Here is a 23,195-nt window from a genome sequence, read left to right on the forward strand (position 1 = left end):
TTGGGGCTGGGGACAGCAGGCTGCACCCTGTGTGGGCACCTAAGGATAAGGGCGGGGCCCGTGGGCCAGGAGGTGGGAGAGATGGGGAGGCAGGTCTCGGGTCCTCGGGCCTCATGGGGCTGCCCTCCTCCCATCCCTGTTCTCTGAAGGATATGCAACATGCCAGGGTCTGAGGACAGGGCCGCTGGACGGCCCTTTGAGAACCTTAGGTTCACTGTTTCAGCGATGGGAATTGCAACTTGAATAAAAAGAGGCCTTTGCCGGGTCACGTGGTTGACTGGGTTGGGAGTCCAGCCCGGCAGCCTGGGCTCCCGTTTCCATCACTGACACCACGGGAATCAGAGCTGAGGGACTGGCTGCCCAGAGGCTCCCTGGGGAAGCCAGGCCGGGGACACCTGCCTCCCTGGCCCACTGGCTCAGCACAGGGGTCTCGGGGGCTCGAACACGGCTAAGCCAGGGACAGCTGAGCCGGCAGCTGTGGCCCCAGGACTGGGTGGCCACGTGCACAGCCCAGCGGGTCCCCTCAGGTCCTGGGGTGTGGCCTGCATGGGGCCAGGCTCACCTGGTTGTCAGAGTCCACCCAGGACTTGCCCTGAGCTGAATCCCCTTGCGTTCCAGGGGTGTGTCCTTATCCCCCTCCTTCAGGATATGGTGACCAGGGCCTCTGACACCATCACCTGTCCTGCACGTCTCCTGCGCACCTTCTCTGGGTACTGGTGATACTGTGATCAGAACAGTCCTGCTCTACCAGACTGACTGACAATAACGTGGGGAGGGAGCAGGGCACGTGGGAGGCAGTGATACGTTCCCTGAAGGAAGATGAAGCCAGGACAGGGAAGCCAGTGCTGGGGATTTTAAGCAGGAAGGCCAGGGTCGGCCTCGTTGGGTAGCTGTTTGCGTCAAGATTGCAAGGAAGTGCGGGACCAGGCTGGGGGCTCTCCTGGGGAGGGGCTGAGTGTTCCAGGCAGAGGAGAGAGCCAGTGTGAAGCCCCTATGGCAGAAAATGGCTGGAGGGTGTGAGAAGGGGCAGGAGGTGTGGCTGGAGCAGAGCCAGTTGGCAGAGGCAGCAGGTGCCACCAGGGGCGAGGGGAGAGCAGGCAGAAGGGCCTTGACTCTGAGCAACACCAGAGGCATGGAGGAACGTGACAGAAGAGGGACACGATCTGATGCACATTTTTAAGCGGTCGTTCCATCCTCTGTGTTGAAAGTGAACCATGAAGGGCAAGGGCAGAAACAGTTGAACAGTCAGGCCAGGATCCAGGGGAGGTGAGGCTTGCCCCACCCCTGCCCCCAGGGTAGCAGCTGGGGAGACAGTGAGATGTGGTCTGGGTCTGGGTATATGCTGAAGGTGGTGCCCAAAGGATGTGGTGATATATTGACAGGGTGCTAATCTAGAATAAGGCCAGGGTCTGGGGCCTGAGCCAGAGCCCCCTGGAAAGCTCAGCGCTGCTGAAGGACCTATCAGCCAGTAGTTCGAGGAGAGGAGGGCAGGGCGCTGGGGCAACCTTTGCCTTCTAGCTGCTGCCAAGTCACTTCAGTCGTGTCCAACTCTGTGCGACCCCATAGATGGCAGCCCACCAGGTTCCCCTATCCCTGGGATTCTCCAGGCAAGAATACTGGAGTGGGTTGCCATTTCCTTCTCCAACGCATGAAAGTGAAAAGTGAAAGTGAAGTCGCTCAGTCATGTCCAACTCCTAGCGACCCCATGGACTGTAGCCTACCAGGCTTCTCCGTCCATGGGATTTTCCAGGCAAGAGTGCTGGAGTGGGGTGCCACTGCCTTCTCAAGCAGCCACATAAGAAGGCAGAACCACCATGGCCGCCAGTACCAGGCTCACCAAACGTCTCTGTAAAGAACACACTTTCTGTGCGGGGACTGTGGTCTAGAGCAAAGGCTGGCAGCCCAGAGATGGACCCCACTTTCCACCCACGGAAGCCAGCAAGTGGCCTGGGATCAAAGCTGAGGGGCTGGGGCCCGTTGCCCACCTCCCCCACCGAGCTGGGCTGTTTTGCAATCTTGTCTTCCTCACAAGGTGGAAAGGGCCACAGTCCCCCACCCCAGCCCCCTGAGCGCTCAGAGGTCCTGCAGCAGCACACTTGAAAGAGGCCGGGGTTATCTGCAAAATTCCAATTAAATCCACAGGCTTTGATAATTTGATAAGCCACTCCACAGTCGCCCCAGAGTCAAAATACGCTGTTACTCAATCCCGTGTTTATGTTTCAGGATGGAGGGGGGAGGTGTATGGTGGTCTGGGAGGTTGCACACAGTCCTGAGAGGGAGGGATGCGAGCACTTGGCTGACGGATCATCAGCGCAGGTCACCCTTGGGTCTGAGCTACGCTCTGCACAGAACACAGGTCTCTCTTCGCAGGTCCTGGAGGCCGAGAGGAGCCAGGGTGGAGAAAACCTTTGGAACTCTGGGGCCACAGCCGAACCCACCTCCTGACCCTCAGGCCTGTCTCGTGCTGGAGTGGTTCTGTTCTCAGGCCCTCTCTTGCCAGATGAGAAGTGAACTGACCCAGGTGGCCGGTACCACCTCAAGAAGAGGCAGATAACCCCTGTTGCCATGGAAACTTGGAGACTAAATTGCTTTATGGCTCCTCCCTGCAAAAGCCAGGCTGTGATCTGCAGAGGTGGAGTGCGCAAGGAGCCACGGTCCATTCTGTTCCACAACCTCCCATCCAATGGGCCAGTAGCACTGGCCGGGTTATCTCAGTACACGTGTCATCTTGGTAAGCCCCTGAATTGCCCCAGGAGTCCAGCATTCCTGCTTTTCAGGGATAGAAACACAGAGAGCCTGGGCAAATGATCTGAGATCACAGAGACTTGAGTGGTGGGTCTGGACCCCAGAGCCTGCCCTGCAAAGCCATGCCTGCGGCCTCACCAACACATAACTGTCTCCCCAAGCCTAGTTTCCACCATTCCTTGAGGGCCTTCCAGGGATGGGCAAAAGGCTAACCTATTGCCATTAGTCGGTTTCCCTGGTGGCTCAGTGGTAAAGAATCTGCCTGTAATGCAGGAGTTACAGGAGATGCAGGTTTGATCCCTGGGTTGGGAAGATCCCCTGGAGGAGGGCGTGGCAACCCACTCCATTATTCTTGCCTGGAGAATCCCATGGACAGAGGAGCCTGGAGGGCTACAGATCATGGGGTTGCAAAGAGTCGGACACGACAAGCAACTGAGCACGCACGCACATGTTGTCATTAGTGTGCAGGTGAAATAAGACCAACTTATTTAGCTGACTGCCAGAGAGAGGGTGTGGGGTCAGCAATCAAAGACAGGGTCAGCTGATTTTATGGCCATGCACCTGCTACTTCACCCAACCAGTGACAATCCCTCTGGGCACACGATCATGTGTGACTCCAAGGATCAACCCACCTGGGGAGGGACATCTCCTCTCTCCCTGTGGAAGGAAGCTGAACAAGAGGCTCTGAGAGACCAGCACAGCTGGGGAGTGGCAGGGCCAGGTGGACCTGGGGATGCTGCGGCTGAGGATGGAGTCTGGGCACGTGTGTGAGATTCCAGCATGACCTAGTGGGTCATCTTGACCACCTGGCCCAGAGAAGGAAAAAAGACCTGCTTGGTTCCCTGTTTCTTCCCAGCATGGAAAGTCGACCATCTCTGGACCATGAGGAATCAAAAGGTTTTGGTTCAAGTCTCATGCCTGTTCCATACCCAACCAGCTCTATGACTTCCAGAAAGTCCACCTAACCTATGGGCCTCAGTTTCCTCCTCTGCAAACTGGGCTACCCTGTGTGCATGCTATGTCACTCAGTCACATCTGCCTCTTTGCAACTCTGTAGACCGTAGCCCTCCAGGCTCCTCTGTCCATGGGATTCTCCAGGCAAGAATACTGGAGTGGGTTGCCCTGCCCTGCTCCAGGGGCTCTTCCCGATCCAGGAATCGAACCCAGGTCTCCTACATTGCAGGCGACTCTTTACTGCTGAACCATTAGGGAAGGCCCCTGGGCTCCCTAAGAGTATTGTAAAATGCTACAGGTAAAAGCCATTTGGTAAACACTCTGCACACACTCGTTGTTTTTGATAATGATTATAGATCTGTTGCCACAGCCCAGGACTGCTGGGTTACTCTGCGGGTGAGGTTCGCCTGGGCAGCACATGTCCTCCTGGATCTACATGTCAGTTGGGTGCTTGGTAGTGTCAACAAATAAGAGCAACGACTGCTAATCCCATGTCTGAATGGCATATTTTCTGTTATCTTGTCTGCTCCTGACAATAAGCTGTGAACCAGAAAGAGTTTGCACGAAAACCTGCTCCCCAGATGCAGAGACACCCTCCCTTGCCAGGTCTGGGGTCAGAGAAATGAGGAACAAGCCTTGGTCACAGGAGTCTGGGGACTGATGTTCTTCCTTCCTTTGGTTCATGTCTGCTTAGCCTCATTGGCCTGGCCAGCGCTCCCTCTACTGTATCCCCACGTCTGGAGCCTCTCCAGGCTGGCCTCAGCATTAGCCTCACAGGAGAGGCTTGAGCTACCACTTACTCTTTGGGGGGGTTGACATCCTCCGGTCGGGCCTCAAAGAACCGAAAGACTTCATCACACTGTGAAATATGGGGCGGCAGCCGGACAAGGGCCTGTGGAAAGACAGGAAGAAAGGGCATTAGGCCTGAGGACACTGGGAGCAGGAAAACCAAAAGCGAGGTCAGCTTGGGCCAACAGTGATGGGGGGAGGCTCGAGGACTGTGCTGGGGAAGACAGAGTGAACAGGTACCACCAGCTACCCACCCACCACCCAACCAGACAACTAATCAAGAAATTAACTAATCAGCTAACTAATGAAACAACTCTCCCTTCATCTATCCATCCATCCCTCCCATCAACTAACCAACCATTCCATTACTGAACTTACCACACAGTCAATAAACCCGGCCCAGTCCAGTGTGGAATGGTGGGGGGTGTAGGGTGAGGTCAGGCAAAGCCCTGCTTCTTGGCCCCTCATTTAGGATGGAGAGAAAACAGCCAAAGCAATCAACCTGTCAACCATCCAGCCAGCAATTCAACCAACCAACCATCTAATCAGCCAGTTAACCAACTAAACAACTAGCCAACCAAATGAAAAAGGAAAAAAAAAAAAAGGGAGGAGGCCATTAAACCCTAGGTCTCAGGGTCCTTGCTGCTGCTAACTCACTTCAGTCGTGTCCGACTCTGTTTGATCCCATAGACGGCAGCCCACCAGGCTCCCCCGTCCCTGGGATTCTCCAGGCAAGAACACTGGAGTGGGTTGCCACTTCCTTCTCCAATGTGTGAAAGTGAAAAGTGAAAGTGAAGTTGCTCAGTCGTGTCTGACTCTCAGCAACCCCATGGACCGCAGCCTACCAGGCTCCTCCATCCATGGGATTTTCCAGGCAAGAGTACTGGAGTGGGGTGCCATTGCCTTCTCCGCTCAGGATCCTTAGGAACATATTATTCTGCATGAACCCTGAAAGGATTCTCTCTTGCTCACAGAATAAGTCCAAAATCCTTAACTCCACAATCCAAGGCCTTTTCCCACCAGCCTCATCCCCCACTCTAGCCACACCCCAGCCTCACCAGATACACACAGCCTCTAAGTACTCACTGCACCATTAATTATTTAATGACAAGCTGGTCATTCTACCAAGGACAATAGGGTGCTATGACAGAGTCTGACTGGACCTGGGAAGATGAGGAAAGGAGATGGTTTTAGGAAAGTCTCTTTGAAGCTGATTGCTGAGAGACAGGTAAGAACTGACAGGTCAAGGGACTTCCCTGGAGGTGCAGTGCCTAAGACTCCACACTCCCAATGCAGGGACCCAGGTTTGATCCCTGGTCAGGGGACTAGGTCCCATGTGTTGCAACCAAGACCCGGTGCAGCCAAATAAATAATAAAAATACATAAATATTTAAAATATAAAATGATGAATTAAAAAAAAAAAGAATTGATTGGTCAAGGTGAGGGTCAGGGGACCAAGTATGGTAGCTCTAGGAGCTGCCGGAGGTTGGGTGTGGCAGGGTTTAATAGGGCCTTGCTTAGGCCAAGCTGAACTGAGCCTGTAGGAGCAGAATAAGCTGACGGGTGTGGAAAGGCTTCTTAGAAGAGTGGGCAGGAGTTTGGCCCAAGGGGTGTGCAGGATTCGGGCAGGCGGGAGGAGGTGGGCATCCCCAGGAGGATAACTGCAGGTAGGGGTGAGGGGAGCTGTGAGTTTGTCGTTCAGGAGGGGTGAGAGCCCGCTGCTGGAAAGTGAGGGACGAGCATCAGAGGTGATCAGTTTCCTGCTCTGCACCAGCATGGATGCGGCACCTTTCAGCCTGGGCACCTGGACCGCTGCTGACCCGGCTCAGTCCGGTGGAGTGGTGGGGGGATGCAGGGTGAGGCCAGGCAAAGCCCTGCTTCTGGACCCCTCATTCAGTATAGAGAGAAGACCCTGGGGTGATCTTTAATACAGACAGACAGATGAGGTCAAAGTAGGGCTGGGGGACAGGGCCAGTCCTGGAACTCTGGGCTACAGCCAAGGGAAGAAAGACGGAAACCCTGGGTGACAGGAGTGTGAGGAACTGCTGATAAGGAGGCTCCAGAGCAGTGGCCAGCTGGATGGGAGCCTGTCTCGAGCCCGTGCCTCCCCAGGCTCCGTGCACTGGGGCTGCTTCAGGTGCAGTGACCTGACCCGGCAGCTCCCCTGTGCCAACCATGCTGGGCCTCCATGAATGCAGACACCTCGTGATGGTCCCATGAGGGCAGATCTCATTCCCGTGTTACTGAGGAGGAGACCGGGAGTCAGGGAGGCCACGTGGCCTGCCCACATGTGGGAAGGACCTTGCTAGAAAGGAAGTTCCACGCGGGCAGAGATTTTAGTCTGTTTTGTTGACTGCTGGGTGCCCAGATCCTAGGAGAGAGCCTGGCACTCAGGGAGTATTTGTGCAAACGAATGAATGAATAAGGCTTTGGTGTGCAGCACCAATAGGACATAATAGAGGGGCAAGAAAAGCACATGTGGTCTTCAGTTGCGTTGACAGAGGTATAGTGTTGAGGAAGAGGGACGTGATCGTTTACTTCTTCTCTGAGCTGCTCAGGTAGTGATTCAAGCGTGGCATCGCGCACAGTGGCCTTTCCGGATGCCAAACCCACAGTCGGGCAAGAGGGGACAAGACCTGATCTTAGCAGGTAAGACACACTGTGCATCTCCCAGCTGCTCCTTCCAGAGCCTGCGGTTTTCCAAGGGTCTCTAACAGATCACATCCCCAAGACCAGGCAGGGAAAAACAAAAGAAAGGAAATTAACATTCAAAGAGCAACTACTACATGTCAGGCACTATCGTAGGACTCTCCAATCATCCAAGAAGCAGGGAGCCTTTTGGTGTATGCCCGGGTGGTACAGGCATGAGCCAGACATAGCGCCTGCCCTCACAAGCATACATCTAGTGGGGCGGACCCCATACTGTCCTGGAGGTACCCATCAGTGCTTCCATTTACGGTGGGGACACTGAGGCTCCTGGGAGTGAAGCCACAACTAAAATAAGTGGCAGAATGAAGCCCTGTGCTTAGACATAGCCTGGGGGACTATCCCTATAGTGTTTAAGTTTTAATTTAACACACATGGTAGGTGCTGCTTTGGTCCCCAGGAGAGAAGGATAGAAGGAAAGAAAAACTTAGGAAGAAGAGAGAGACAGAGAGATGGAGGGGAGGAGAGGAAGTTGGAGACAGAGACAGAGATGGAGGAAGAGGCAGCGACAAAGAGAGAGAGATGGAAAGAGAGAGAGAGAGAAGGAGAGAAAGGCAGAGACAAAGAAACAGAGAGATGGAGAGACGGAGAGGGACAGGGAAACTGAGAGGCAGAGACAGAGAAATGGAACGCAGGCATGTGCAGACAGCAAGGGCCCCTGGTGGCAGGGAGGCAGGAGGGGGTCGGGAGGGAGCACTAATGGGCCGGGATGGGCAGGAGGCAGGAGGGAAGCGTTCCCAGGGACCCAGGCTGTGTGCAGAGTGGCTGCCAGCGTGACCTCCCTGACAGCAGAGGGAGGGGGCCAGGGCAGGCGCCCTCCCACATGGGCGCAGAGCGGCCGCCTGGCTCCCCCAGCGGCAGTGGTGAACACAGGGGCTCTTCATGCCGACAGAGACCGGCATTCTCGGGGCAGAGGACGCGTGGGCTGGAAGGGCCTCAGACAAAGAGGCCTTTTGGGCAAACCACTGCGGCATCTTTATTTAACAGAGAGCCCCGAGGGGAGCCGCATTGAGGGCTCGTCCTGATTTCAGGCTGACAAGAGGCTCTTGGCTCAGAGCAGCTTCCATCAGAGACGCCGCCAAGCCCAGCTCCAGCCAAGATCATTTGGCAGGAGCGCTGGGTGCTGAGCAGTCAGTCCCCAAGGCCTGGGCTGGTGATGACAACCAGAGCGGGGAACCCCCAAACCTAGCTCTTCTTGCAGGAGCTGGTAGGGGCCAATCTGTGGGCACCTTAGGGGCATCACCCCTGGCTCAGACCTAAAATGCTGTCATTGGGCATTCAGCATGCACACCATGAGGTGGTTAAGTCAGGGACTCAGGGCTAGGCAGACGTGAGTTTGAGTCCTAGCTCTTCTATTCACTGGCTATGTGATGCTGAATGCCTTGCTTGCCCTCTCTGGGCTCAGTACGATGGATCTCCTAGGGTACCTGCCTATTGGGAGGTTAAATGAGATCGTGGATATGAGGAGCCTAGCACAGTGCTTGGCACTGAATTAACAGTAAAATTTAGGGACTTCCCTGGTGGTCCTGGCTTCCCTGGTGGCTCAGACAGTAAAGAATCTGCCTGCAATGCAGGAGTTCAGTTCAGTTCAGTTCAGTCGCTCAGTCGTGTCCAACTCTTTGTGACCCCATGGACTGCAGCACTCCAGGCTTCCCTGTCCATCACTAACTCCCGGAGCTTACTCAAATTCATGTCCGTTGAGTCAGTGATGCCATCCAACCATCTCATCCTCTGTCATCCCCTCCTCCTCCCACCTTCAATCTTTCCCAGCATCAGGGGCTTTTCCAATGAGTCAGTTCTTCGGATCAGGTGGCCAAAGTATTGAAGTTTCAGCTTCAGCATCAGTCCTTCATTGAATATTCAGGACTGATTTCCTTTAGAATTGACTGGTTGGATCTCCTTGCAGTTCAAGGGACTCTCAAGAATCTTCTCCAACACCACAGCTCAAAAGCATCAATTCTTCGTCACTCAGCTTTCTTTATGGGTTCAATCCCTGGGTTGGGAAGATCCCCTGGAGAAGGGAACGGCAACCCACTCCAGTATTCTTGCCTGGAGAATTTCATGAACAGAGGAGCCTGGTGGGCAATAGCCCATGGGGTCACAAAGAGTCAGACACGACTGAGCGATCACACTTTTACTTTCACTGGTGGTTCAGTGGTTAACAATCTGACTTGTAATGCAAGGGACAGAGGTTCGATCCCTGGTCCGGGAACTAAGATCCCACTTGCCTCAGAACAACTAAGCCCATGTGCTACAACCAGAGAGTCTGTGCATCACAACAAAAGGTTCTGAATGATACAACAAAGCTTCTGCATGCTGCAACTAAGACCTGGCACACCAAATAAATAAATAAAAACTTAAAAGTAGTGAACGTTAGTTATACTATTGTCCTCATTATCATTATCCATTAGGTGTGAGCAGTGAGGCATACTAGGAAGAACAGGAGTCAGAAGATTTCAGTGCTAGGTCCAATTCTGCTATTATACACTGCTACATGACCTTGAGCAGCTCACCTCACCTCTCTGGTTGTTGCTCCTTTTAGGATAAAATAGACTAGCCTTAGAATCTCAAACTTAGCTCATGGAACATATGCTGGATGAGATAAAATGAGTTCTGTGGGCACACATGAATTGGTGCCTCGTAGATCCCTGACTGTGGGCAACATGTTCATGAGCACAGCAAAGGGAGGAGACCCGCAGAGCTGTGTTCAGGTCAGTAGTTATTAATAATAATGACATCCTGGAAGACAGACTCATGTAATCACCACATTAAGAGATTGGTATGACTATGACTCCAATTTTACAGAAAAAGAAACTAAAACACAGAGAGGTTGAAACATTTCTCAAGACCACACAGCTACCAAGTAGCAAGATTTTGAATCAGGTGCTCTGAGTCCAGAGCCTATGCTCTGTCTCGTCTGCAACTCTGTACTGCCTCCGGCATTGCCCACAGGTTGCTATGGTGGAGCTGGTTTTCCAAACAATTCCTATTGACAGCCGGTGGAACACAGCTAGGCAAATCCAGGATACAGACTTTCTGACGTTTCTTCCAGCTTTAACAGTCATTGGCTCTAGGGCTTTAAACAGCACCATCATCAGTGAATTCAGGGTCTAATCTACTACAAGCCTGGTCTTTGCAAGTGCAGCAGTGGCATGGGAGGGAGGCCCCAGGCAGACTTGGCTCAGGCCCTGTGCTTCGAAATGACCCCCCTCCAAGAAGCCCACCATTCTGGGTAACGTCTGAAGAGGTATTCCATTCTGGGTAACGTCTGAAGAGGTATTCAGTGACGTCTGCAGGGCCACATAGCTAACAATTGACTGAGCCAGTGTTCAAATGCAGAGTGGATTAAGTCATCAGTCGTGCCGACTCTTTGGGACCCCATGGACTGCAGCCCACCAGCTCTTCTGTCCATAAGATTTTCCAGGCAAGGATACTGGAGTGGGTTGCCATTTCCTTCTCCAGGGGATCTTCCCAACCCAGAGATCGAACCGGGGTCTCCTACACTGAAGGCAGATTCTTTACCGAGTGAGCTACAAGGGAAGCCCCAGGGTAACGTCTAACTTAGGACAAAACAACAACAACAAAAAGCAAAGTTTCGCATTTGTCAAAGCAACTGGGGGAGTCCTGCTCTTTCCACGGGATCAAACACTCTCCTATTTTTAGCAGCATCATTTTGGCTTCTAATCAATGGAAATCTTATAGGTTAAAAACCCAGGAACTCTTGGTGGTGGTGGAGGGGAGGGCTGGAGTCCCAACCATTTTGCCCCCACTCCCACCCCTGGGGCTGCTTCTAACCTGCTCAGATTATTCCTGCTAGATCAGCATCTTGGAAGCTGGGAGTTCACCGAACTTGCATAAATCAGAGTATTTCAAACGCATGAGTTCTCTTTTTGAAGGAGCTAAGCAGCAAATTCTTTTGAAATGGAAATAGTGCTTAATTCGCAATTGCCGTTTAAGCCATTTCACAAGTGATCCTAGTAATTGGGGCCTCGGGGACATGTCACCCTCCTTGGAGGCTTCCTCTGCGTGTGTGTGATCTCTGCATCTTGTCATACTGGCTGGATTCCCTCGTGCTGGTTAGTGAAGACACAAAGACAGCAGATGGGGCCTTGGAGGGGCTCTGGCTCTGAAGAAGATGGACACACGGGAATGACCTGCTAGGAGGGTGGGTGTGCCGTGCAGAGCCTACACGGAATACTCAGGGTGGCCAGCTTTCCCTGGGGAGTGGGGAGGCTTCTGGGAGGGGCGCCTGGAAGCTGAATGCGTGCCTAGGAAAGAGACCAGCACAGACCAAGGGGCGGAGGAGACCTAGGGGAATCTGGCTAGCTGTAGATGGCTGCCCTTCTGCGGACTGGGCTGTAAGGCAGGGGGCTGAAGCCAAAGCAGCCCATGGAACCACCCGCAGAGGACCCGGCTGAGCTGCTCAGAGGTTCTTGTGGGCAATGAGGCTCCTCGGAAGACCTCTCCATGGAAAATGGACACTATCAGCTTGATCCCAGGCTGGAAAAGCTTTTTTTTCTGGGTCTGTCTGGACCAGAGAAGATGAAGAGATTCTGCCAGCTAGGTTTCCTCCGAGTACCAGACCTCTCAGGAGGCATGACTGCGTCAGTCTTGGCTCTGCCTCAGTCTCCCCCCATCAGGAACACTGCTGGCCCAGGCCTGCCTTAGCATAAGGGACACAGGAACAAAGTAACTCTTCCTGTGTCTAGGACTGAGCAGTCATGTCCTGCTTTTGAGAGGACTGTTTCTGTTACACCATGAATCTTGTTCTTTATTAACATGAGAGACAATGATGGACCATGATGGGAAACTCTCACAGTGGGAGGGGGAACGGCTAGGGCTAAGAACCTCCAAGTAATAGCCTCAGTTTTTGAATCTGAGAAGTGGGGCTAAAAATGAATGTGTCTGGGAAATGCAGAGGGTTGGGAGAGGGGTGCTTTCCTTACCCCAACAGGGCTGATCCCCTTGTTGGGCTTGGAGTCTTTCCCTCAGTCAAATTCCAGCCAAGCCCTCATCCCTCCAACAAAGGAAGTCCTTGATTCTGAAACCAAGTTGATGGTGGACCGCAGGAATAATAGAAGGGAACTCAGCTTTTAGGGTAACAAAAAATTCTAGTTGCATCCACCAGGAAATGGAGACTTGTATAAACATTGTTACATGGCAGAGGGTGGGCTATTCTCAAACACTCTTTCTCACTGTCCACCCCCTGGGATATTTATTTTATCCCATAGACAAACACTGCAAACATGTATTTCACACACAGGAATGGGGTAGACGGAGTCATTTATGGGATAGATTGTTCATCTGAGCCCCCAAAGTATAGCTCACGCTTGTTAGTGAGATGAAAGTCTTCAAATTGTTGAGGCCACAGAACCATTAAATATTAACCGCATAACCATTCTGCCCATTAAATTAATTTATGGAGTAACAGAAAAGCCTTTGGAACCCCTCTTGATAGACAGCGGCCCTCAAGAGCCACATAAAACAATCAGCCGACTGGCACTTGGTAAATTTTCCGTGACGCTCATCCAATCTGCTCCATATATGTTTAAAGTTAACACTGAGATCTGGGCTGTGAAACTGCCCTCAGGTGGAGGGACTGGCTGGCCAGCGAAGGCAGGGAGCCCGAAGTCTAGGGGAGTCCACTGCACGGTCAGACTTTCCATATCTGAGTCCTGGCAGAGGAGCTGGCTATGCCGTGCACAAAGCCAGCTTCACAATCTTGGGCGCATTTGAGTCCCCAGCAAATTCCAGACTCGGAGCCCATGCTGCCTAGCAGGTCCAAGTAAGACTCTGGCCAGCCAGAATCTGTTTGTTTAAGCAGAGCTGCCTCGGCAGGTACTGGAAATCAAACTCTAGAGGTTCTGAGCAGCATGTCAAAGGACAGGTGGAAATGAGGCAGGGCTGGCCTTGGAGTGGACGTGGCTCTGACTGTGAAGCTGGCTGTGGGGCAGTGATGCTGAGTGAAATGTTGGACCCTAAGTGTCACAGACAGGATGACTGGGCAACAGGGCTGTGATGTGCAATGCCGGAGGGCAGTGACCATGGACTGCAGCTGTACTTATCACTAATGATCATTCCAAGGTCACTCCAAGGTCTCAGACAATCGGACCACAGATCCCAGCTTTCAAGTTCAGCAGAATTAAAGGTCACTTATGCACTGCCCCGCCCCCTCTGCCATTCTCGGAGTAAATTACCGTCTCTAAGCTGCCTGGCTGCCTGGTGAACCCATGACATTGCTCTTGTTGCCTGGCCCTGAGCAGTTCTCATCTATGCTAATTAGGTTAGGGGGCCCCCTCTCCTCTTGCAGACCCCACTTAAATGGTTTCCCAGCCACCAGTAGCACCACTGGGGCCCCAGAGTCCTCATCCTGACTTAGGAGTCCTGTTCAAAGCCTGATCCCAGGAGATAAGATGTTATCACTTTCTTGCTCCAGACAACCCAGGAGACGGCATTTCCACAGAGCCCAACTGCAAATGCCCTGGGCTCCACTGGCTCAGGGAGGCCGAGGCTGATGTAAACCATAAGTCCCAGCGGCAAAGAGGCTCCCTCCTCCCCCGTGCCCTTCCTCAAATAGCTCTGCCCATTTGTTTAACTGCTTGAGAGAGGAATAAAGAGAAATAAAAGCACAGGCTGCAGCCATCAATTTAACTGGAATTGACGATTGCCCTTTAAATTGAAAAATGGATATTGATCTGAAGAAGAGAAACTTCTAGCTTAAGGAAATTCATCATCAGGGCATCCTTTTACCTTAAGGCAGAAAAAGTGACCGAGCATAATTTGCACAGTCACAAAATTCAAACTTAGGATAAGGAAGAATATTTGGGAGTGCTTGCCTCTCCATCGTCTTGGGAACACCAGTTACTGAATTAAGCAACTAGGTTCTTATTTAAATATTTTATTATTGACAAGTGTTCCAAATTATGAAATATTTATGCAGAAAGGAGCCTTATGGTAACAACTCCATGTAGGGACAGAACATTTCAGAAGTTACAAACACTGTGAGATATATTCTCCTGCTCAATCCCTTCATGAACCCCGTGAGACAGATATTTTTACTCCCTCATCTTACAGATCAGGAAACGAGCTCAGAGAGGTATAGCGACTTGCCAGGGTCACCCAGCTAGTCAGTGGGGCACTGGGATTCAACCCTAGCTCTTCTCACTCTAATACCAGCACTCACAACAAAATGTTATCCCCCACTTGCTTCTCCTCAAGATTCTTCAGTCAGACTCCACAATAGTTTTCACTTAACTAGGAAATTCCATCTCCACTAAAAGCCAGTGGTGCCCAGGGATAACATTAAATTGTTTGGGTCTTGTAATAATAACAACAAAAAGCCAGCATCCATCAAATGCTTCCTCTGTGTGGACATTCTGTGCTGCTCTTACGCCTGTCTGGTCACTGCATCCTCATGGCTACACTCTGCAAGGTACCAGTCTCCTTGCTGTTGGACAAGTGTGGAAACTGAGGCACCGGGAAGTTCAGGAAGTCGCCCGAGTTCACACAGCCAGCAGGCATTCAAACCCAAGTAGTCTGGCCATCTAGAGGCCATGTTCCAAGGCCACTGAAGTGGCAGCCTCTTGTCCTCACTGCAGGGGTCCCAGGCTCTGGACAAGGTAGAAAGACAAGTGGGTTCTGCTTCATGACGCGGCTGTCACTGCCTGTCTGTTTTGGGGCTTTGGCTGTTCTAATGTATGTACATGTGTGTGCATGTGTGTGTGTGTGGTGAGTGTTATCATCTATAAAGATGTGTACATGAGCATCTGTATCTACCAAGACTTCTGTGTATAAACAAATATGCATTTCAGGTGATACTGAACTTGAGACTGATTTCAAAATGTCCCAGAGAGAATTCAAAGAAAGAGTTTTCCTGTATCCAGCCAGACGCCACAGACAGAATCCTTTCAGCAGAGGTCCCTGCACGGAGTTCCCAAGCTGGTGGAAGTGATTTAAAGGAGTGTTTGGTAAACACGGACTCCTGAAAGGAGTAGAGCCCACAGCCCTTGTGACCCAGAGGCAGTCCTGGGGTGACCCCTCCCTGAGGGACACCCACACCCACCCCTCTGGCCAGGAAACACCGGGCCTCAGGATGCGTCTGCTAAACAGCAGCAGAGAGTTCTGAACAGACACCCCTCCTTCCCAGATGCATAGACTCTCTGGCAGGTGGGCCACCCCTCCCCCGCCCCAGAGGCCCTCTTACCCGGCAATACTCGTCGATGGGCTTCAGCCTCTTCACAGCTACGTCCCTGATGTGGCTCCTCCGGAAGAGGATTTTGCCTGGAAGAGAGATGCTCATGAGCTGGGTAATTCCGGGTGAAGCTGCCGTAGGGACCTGGGACCCTGCGTTTCCTCTCCCTCAGCTTCTCAGCATCTTAGCTGGCCACCAAACGCCCCCACCTCCGCCCGCTGCCAAGGAAATAAGAGAGGAGTGGTCACCTCTCCCTGGGGGCAGAAGGTGCCCCAGGCTGAGGGTCCAGGACCTCTGGGGCGGGTGAGGAGCCCCAGAGGCTGCCATCTTGGCCACATCACCTTGTCTGGGTCTAATGGCAGGATCCATGCCCCGATGTGGGTGAGGCTCTCAAGTGACCTCACGAATAAATACAAAGGGTGGCCCAACCCACACACTGTGCTTTGTTTTTAGGCCCATCCCTCCTTGAGAAATCAGCCTTCATTCCTGCCAGCCAGGCAGGAATTCCTATTCTTAGCTTAGGTGGGTGGTTATTTCCAGGGCAGGCACAGGCCAGTACAAGGAAGAGGGGCCCAGTGGACCCCTCAGCTGGGCTGGTATATCCCTCTAGAAGTATGGGCAAGGCTTCTGGGAAATGCCAGACCCTAAACCTTCTCTATTGGTTACACTTAGAATCTGAACTCCTCAGTGTGATGTGTAGTGGCCATCAATGTCCGGGTCAGTGCCTCCTTTTTAGAAGACTTCCTTGATTGCCGAGCTGAGAGTAATCACCCTCTTTCCAGAACATCCACACGTTTTGTCCAGTCCTAAGACACACACCACATTCTGCTATGTATTGCTGACACTCGTGAGCCCCCTCCACCAGGGGCCTGTCTGACTTACCTTAGGGCCCAGGGAGCCCAGCATGTGGTGAGGGGTTCACCTCACGGCTTTAACAGGCATCTGTTGTCCCATAGACCACCCAGTCCCCCTCTGGAGAGCCTCCTTCCTCCATTTCTAACTGCGTGGTTCACACGGAGCTGACCACACCCCTTGTCAACAATGGTAGGCATGTGACCCAGTCTAGCTACCCAGAGTCACAGTGATTGGCTCAGAGGTGGGCAAGGGGACAGGATCTGGACCAATGAGGGTCGGCCCTGAGACCTCTGCTGGTGTCCTCTTCCTCCCAGTGTTTCCTCCCACATTTGCTAAGCTGGCAGGATGAAGGCCTGGAGCTCCTAGTGACCATCTCCATCATTGCCTGAGATGGAAACAAACCAAGAGGAAGGATCTGAGCCTGGGACAGAGTTGGTGCTCAGTAATTTTTTCTTTTCTTTCCTCTTTTTCCTGACTGTACCATGTGTCTTGTGGGATCTTTGTCCTCCAATCAGGGATGGAACCTGTGCCTTTGGCAGTGAAAGCATGGAGTCCTAACCACTGGACCACCAGAGAATTCCCTCAGTAACTGCTTCTTGAATGACTGAAGAGCAGAGCCAAGAGATGGTGAAGGGCAGACCCACTTGACACCATTTGAGCTGCCAGATATAGCTGTTCTTAAACCCAGGGTCTACCTGGGACTTTTTGCTTATATAAAATGTTACAATTTTCTAAAATTGAAACTTGTTGGAGATGCACTTTAATCACTTGCATCTCATTTAGGACTCCTAAATGAGATGATTCCCATTCCACGTGAACAAATACGGAGACTGCATGTTAAGATACTTAAGCTTCCTCTGTTGGTATCGTTCGGTCACTAAGTACTGTCTGACTCTTTTGCGACCTCATGGACTACGGCCCACCAAGCTCCTCTGTCCATGGGATTTGCCAAGCAAGAATACTGCAGTAGGTGCCACTTCCTCCTCCAGGGGAATCTTCCTGACCCAGGGATCGAACCAGCATCTCCTGCTTGGCAGGCGGATTCTTTACCACTGAGTCACCAAGTATGAGCATTGTGTTGGTCTAGGTTGTCTCCCCAGAAGTAGACCCAAGATGAGGAAGTGAGTGCAGCTTGTTTGGGAAGTGATCTTGAGAAGTAAGGCAGGACAGGCAAGAATGTGTCACCCTGCTAGTTAATCACCAGATGGCGGCAGCTCAGGTCTGTTGAGGAACTCGAGGCTCATATAGAATGCACTGCAGAGGTATCCCCGCCGAGGGCGAGGAGACTGGGGTGCTTACCACCAACCCCCCTGCTTGTCTGAGCCTCTGAGAGCACTGCTTCTCAGGCACTCCTGGCCGAGGATGTTCCCATGGCTAGAACAAAGCTCCCAGTTGTCCCCGTGAGCAGACTCTGGCAGGGGCCCTGGGGGCCCTGGAAGCAGCTGCTGCAGCGCTCCCTGACTTTCCCGTCACCACAGGTACTGGTCACCAGCCCTGTTCCAGCCAGACTGCTGAGAACCTAACTTTATTAAGTCACGTGTGACTTCTTGCTTGTTTGTGTCCCTCACCCCTCTGCACTCAGCGTGAACCGGCGGCTGCTTCCTCCCCTTTCACCACACCTGCACTGAGCACAAGGCTTTGCATACAGCAGGCGTCCAATAGGCACTTGTTGATCCACGCACCTCCCTCCCTCTCTCAGATGCTCCCTCAGGCTCCCCTTCCTCCCTTTCTCACGGAAGCCTGGTAGAGGGGCCGTGTCCCGGGCAAAGAGGTAACACTGTGCAGACTGGACGGTGTCATCAAGATAAATGGGCTCCTCCACGTGCTCCTTTTGAAAGGAGATAAAACATGATTTATCAAGACATGAGAGACGACTGTCTCTCCTCGGGGGAAGATGTCACAGAGTTGGTATTCCTGGCCTCTTTGTCGCCTACCCTTTTTTGGTTGCCTGAGGGTCAGAGGAGTACACGTGTGCAGCCAAAGGGGATGGCGGGTGAGATGAATGCATGGCAGGAGGAGACCCGCTCTCCAGACCTATGAATGACAAGCGGCCCTGGGCAGGGTTCTGAGCCTTCTCCCTGAGCATGTTGGCTGTCAGGAGCTGGAGGCCACCCAGGCTCAGTGACACCGGCAGCCCAAGGGTGTCTCACGAGAGCCTGGAGGACTTGCTGGGAGGCAGAGCACCCGAGCGGGTGCGGGGACTGGAGCTGGGGGCGGGGTGGCCCCCAGACCTGGCCCTGTCCTGTGCTTCTTTCAAAGGAGAAAGAAGTAACTGATCCACTCTCCAAAAATAGCACTCCTGCTCTTTCTCATCCTATTGCAGGACAAAAAAAAAAAAAAAAAAAAAGCAGAGAGATGGGGAGACAAACTAGGTCCCTCTTCGAGGCCTCCATCTCGGGGCTGGCCAAGCCTATGACTGGGTTTGGTATTCTTGAGATGTACAGATATAGATATAGACATAGATAGATCAGATAGGACCTGATCCAGTTGCAGAGACAGAACTAGCAACAAAAAAAAAAACAATAATACTTAAGGGACAATTAAAGCCTCCAGAGGTACAGAAATTTAGAAGAGAGGGCTGGAGTAGCAGATAGGGAGGGGGCTGGGAGGGCTCCTCACCCTACCTTACCCCTCAAGCCCACCCTCTGCAGTCATGCCTCCAAGCTGGACACCTCCCATCTCCCTCCCAAGGCTCATGGGTCTGTTGCTCAGGTATAAAGTCAGAGGAGAATTTCTGTACAAGCCATTTCCCAGTCGAGTTTTTGGACTCTTAACAGGTCTTCCCTCCTTCTCACTGAAATCCTGACCGGAGCACTGTCTTCTTTCCTTGGGGCCTTGGCACAGGCTGCCGGGAGTGGAGGAGGCGAGGGGGGCGGGGAGGACAGATCTGGAAGGGACTCTACAGCCTTGACTTCTCTGTTAGGAATCCAAACCGCACTTGGAAGGCCAAACCGGTGACCATATTAAAAGGGAGAGAAAGAGAAAGAAGGAGGAACATCCCCATTAAGGAAGCTGGGGCCACGGGACATTAAAGGCCTCTTGTAAATGCAATTCAGCCCGTTTACGGCAAGGCCAGGAGAGGCCCCTGCCAGAGCCTTCAAAGCCAGGCAGATGCAGCCCCAGAAATATGATAAGCATCGTAAGGAAGATTACACCCGGGACCTGAGACAGACCTCAGGATTAACTCATTCCTGAAAGCGGAGAAAAGAGCTGTCGAGCCCGACAGGGCCTGAGCCTGTGAGTGGAGGCCCCTCTTCCTGCCACTCTGGGCCGGGCTGAGACAGTGAGGGGGCCTCAGCTGGAGTCCCGGGTTCAAGTCCTGCCCTGGCCATAGGCTGGCTATGTGACCCTCCACTCCGGGGCCTGTGCCTTTCATCTGGAGACTGAAGGGCCGGGCCTTGGTGGCTGCTCCCTTCAGAGTCCTAAGATGCATGTGGGGGTGGGGTCGTTGAGGGGTCAGACGAGGAGTGAGGGGTAACAGCAGCTAGGCGGTGACTCCTGCCAGGCACAGGCTAAGAGTTTTCCATTGGGTTCTTTGACCTAATCCTCACCACTTTAATTTATTTTTAAAAATTTCTTGTTAGGTTTTTTGATATGGACCAGTTTTTAAAAGTCTTTATTGAATCTGTTACAATACTGCTTCTTTTTTATGTTTTTCTTTTTCTGTTTGTTGTTGTTGTTTTGACTGCGAGGAATGTGAGATCTTAGCTCCCTGACCAGGGATCGAACCCACACCTGCTGCACTGGAAGATGAAGTCTGAACCACTGGACCACCAGGGGAGTCCCCTTACCATGACTTTATTAAAGCAACTGCCTTTACTATCCCCACTCTGCCCAGGAGGCAATGGTGGCTCAGAGAGGTTGAAGGACGTGTCCTAAGTCACACAGCTATGAAGTGGCTGAGTTGGGATTTCAACCTGGGGTTTTGGAGCTAAGATAGTGAGAGCGAGAGAGAAGGCAACAAATCTCCAAAGAATTCTTTGGGCTCAGATCATGTAACGCAGTGAGAGCCACTGAAGATATTCTTGTGTGTGTGATGGGCGCGTGATTCACATCTCCTCTACACCAGGTGCTGGGCTGGGGATCTAGGGAGTAGCTGCCTTGGGGGCTGAATGGGAATGAAGCAAGCAATGAAACAAACACTGATTGTGGAGGATGCCCCACGTCACGGGGGTCTCTGCTGACCAGATACAAGTGAATGAGTGAGTGGGCAAGAGTGAGCAAGGCAATGAGCAAAAGGACCAATGGACCAAGGAGGCAGGGAAGGAGAGGTGACCCAGTGTCTAGTGGACTTGGAGAGGAAGAGCTCCCCGAAACGGCAAACCTCCCTGTCCTTTAAAGGGCCCTTACTACCCCACCCCCATCCCCAGCCTGGCTGAGCAGGTGCTAGCCCAGTGGGAAAGGGGGATGCTCACCCTCATAAGCAGGAGGGCATCACAAGGGGGAGGCCGGCTCTGCCTCACCCCCCCCCACCCTGCAATCTGGCCTGACCTTCTCATCATGAATGTCCACTCTGGGCAGGGACACACAGGTGGGCACTGACTAGGAGGTCCCCGCATTTAGGAGGCAGAGGGTTTCTCCCTCCCACACAGGATACCAGGCACTTAATGAAGCATCTTAGTGGCACTTGAGGGGTCTTAGTAGTTGGCATTTGCTTCTAAAGAATGAATTATTTCAAGAAACAGAGAGATGAGGACATGGCTCCTTCTCACTGGTAGGGAGAAGTGGTTAAAGAAAGGACTGAAACTTCTGAGCGCTGCTAACCCCCAGATCAGCCACAGCCCCAAGTTCCTCCTTGTGAAGTGTGGTATCCACAGGGATTCCTTAAGCAGGAGTTGGGGGTTCAGGCACATAGGAAGAGCAGAAACAGCAGACACGGCACTCCTGGCGAGGGAGCCCCCACCCAGCCATGAAGAGCCTGTGGGAAAACTCCACAAACCAGGCACGTGTTCTGACAAATGGCAAGTACCCACTGCACAGGGGTAATAAGAGGGTACTGGCTTCAGGGAAAATAGGAGAGAGCTGGCCTCGTGTGGTCTGTCCAGGCTGATCTATTCTTGGCAGCCTCTCCTCTTCAAAATCCACAGCATATATGCATGCATGAATACATCCTCATATAACTCCCTCTTCCTTGATATTTTTGCCATCTGAAATGCCATCCATCTACCCATCCCTCCATCCAACCTTCCATCCATCCATCCATCCATCACTGTCTTGATGGAGGACCTGCTCCAGTGATAAACGGATGGGGGAGGCCCTGCTCTCAAGATGTTTAGCTTCTAGGAGGGGAGGGGATGTGTATGGAAGAGATATAGTCTCTGATTTCCATGGAAACTGAGGAGGAGAAGAGCCAGTCACACAAAGCTCTGGGGCAAGAGGGCTCAGGCAGAGGCAAACACAGAGCAAAGATGGAAGATGGAAAAGAAGCCATGTAGGAGTCTTACAAGTCACAGAAAGGAGTCTGGTTTTCTTCTAAGTGCCTGCTGACCCAAATCCCTCCCTCTATAAGGCTCAATTTCTAGCATCTAAGACCTTCTCCAGGAAGCCTTTCTTGAATGCCCGCCTCACCCTCTTTTACCAGCTTCCTGGACCGCTGGCAGTCACCCCACTCTTGCCCTCCCCTTTTGCTGTCATGGGGAATTTGCAAGGGAACTACCACCCTCAGGGCCCCCCCTCACCTTCCCAGGGGCCCCTGATGCACAGGCCAGCTCCCCGCAGCCACCCTGCACTTCGAGGACACAGGTGCTCCCAACCTTCTCTCTTCAGGGCCACCCATAGAGCTGGGGCATCAGAGGGACTTTCTTAAATTAGAGGGAGACCACAGGAGGCCCCAAGGTTAACAGACCACAGGACACAGAGTCCTCGTTTTCCATGAACATCACTCCTGCCTATCAAATTGGATCTGAGGACAAAAAGGAAAGGGGAGTGATTCAGGCTCCCAGGGATGCCAAAACAAATGACCACAAACAACAGAAATGTGTTCTATCCCAGTTCTGAGGCCAGAAGTCTGAAATCAAAGTGTCAGCAGGGCTGCGCTCCCCCTGAAGGCTCTACAGAACAATCCTTCCTTGACTCTCCCAGCTTCTGGGGCCCTAGGTGTTCCTTGGTTTGCAGCAGCATCACTCCAGTCTCTGCCTCAGCCTGTGTCTCAAACCTCCCTCTGCCTTTCTCTTTAAGGACACCTGTCTTTTGGTTTTGTGCCAATCTTAAATTGAGGATGACCCCATGTCAGGATCCTCAATTTAATTACTGGCAAAGACCCATTTCCCAACTAAGGTCATGTTCACAGGTTCCAGGGGTTAGGTTGTGGACATATCTTTTGAGGGCCACTCTTCAACCTACTTACAAGGCTTATGGGAGAGTCCACAGGGCTGACCAGACACTTTAGAAAGTCTTGGATACCTACTTGGATTGTAATCATCCTGAGGTCAGGCATGACTTTCTCTCCTCCCTTTAGCCCTGGCAATACCTGGCATGGAGCTGGGTGTAATGAATGTGGGTGACACCCTTAGGAGGGATGGGGCAGTGTCTGGAGAGAGGGGGTCAAGGGTCTCTGGAACCTAAAATGGGAGAGACAAACTGCTAGTATCTGCAAGATAAGTGAATGGGGGACAGGGGTCCTCTCTGGCTCTGTGGGCTGATGTGGTACCCTGGGGAGAAGTGACAAATTTCCTAAAGCAATTAGAGGAAAGAAGATGTGAGGGTTACGAGAGGGACTCCCCACCCTACCCAAAATGATATGTAAGAACGTTTATGCTCCTCAAAATTCATGTTGAAACCCTAACGCCCCCTGAGATGGTAATCAGGAGCCGGGGCCTGTGGGAGGTGACGAGGTCATGAGGGTGGAGCGTTCATGAACAGGATTAGTGCCCTTATAACGGGGGCCCCGCAGAGCTAGCTCTTCTGACATGTGAGATGTAGAGAGAAGTCTGTAACCTGGAAGAGGGCCCTCACC

At 52.4% G+C, this 23,195-nt stretch overlaps 1 protein-coding gene across 2 annotated transcripts in view; it reads right to left on the reverse strand.

Annotated features, from left to right (window-relative positions):
- SH3PXD2A (SH3 and PX domains 2A) overlaps positions 1-23,195 on the reverse strand; it is a 248,330-nt gene that overhangs the window by 105,891 nt on the left and 119,244 nt on the right. For both annotated transcript variants that reach the window (XM_065923260.1, XM_065923258.1), the window contains exons 4-5: positions 15,398-15,474; positions 4,500-4,591 (exon numbers count right to left, since the gene is read on the reverse strand). In XM_065923260.1, the coding sequence (XP_065779332.1) occupies positions 4,500-4,591; positions 15,398-15,474 (169 nt within the window). The remainder of the gene's footprint in view (positions 1-4,499; positions 4,592-15,397; positions 15,475-23,195) is intronic.

This window comes from Muntiacus reevesi, chromosome 2 (assembly GCF_963930625.1).
Source record: "Muntiacus reevesi chromosome 2, mMunRee1.1, whole genome shotgun sequence".
Lineage (NCBI taxonomy): Eukaryota > Metazoa > Chordata > Mammalia > Artiodactyla > Cervidae > Muntiacus > Muntiacus reevesi.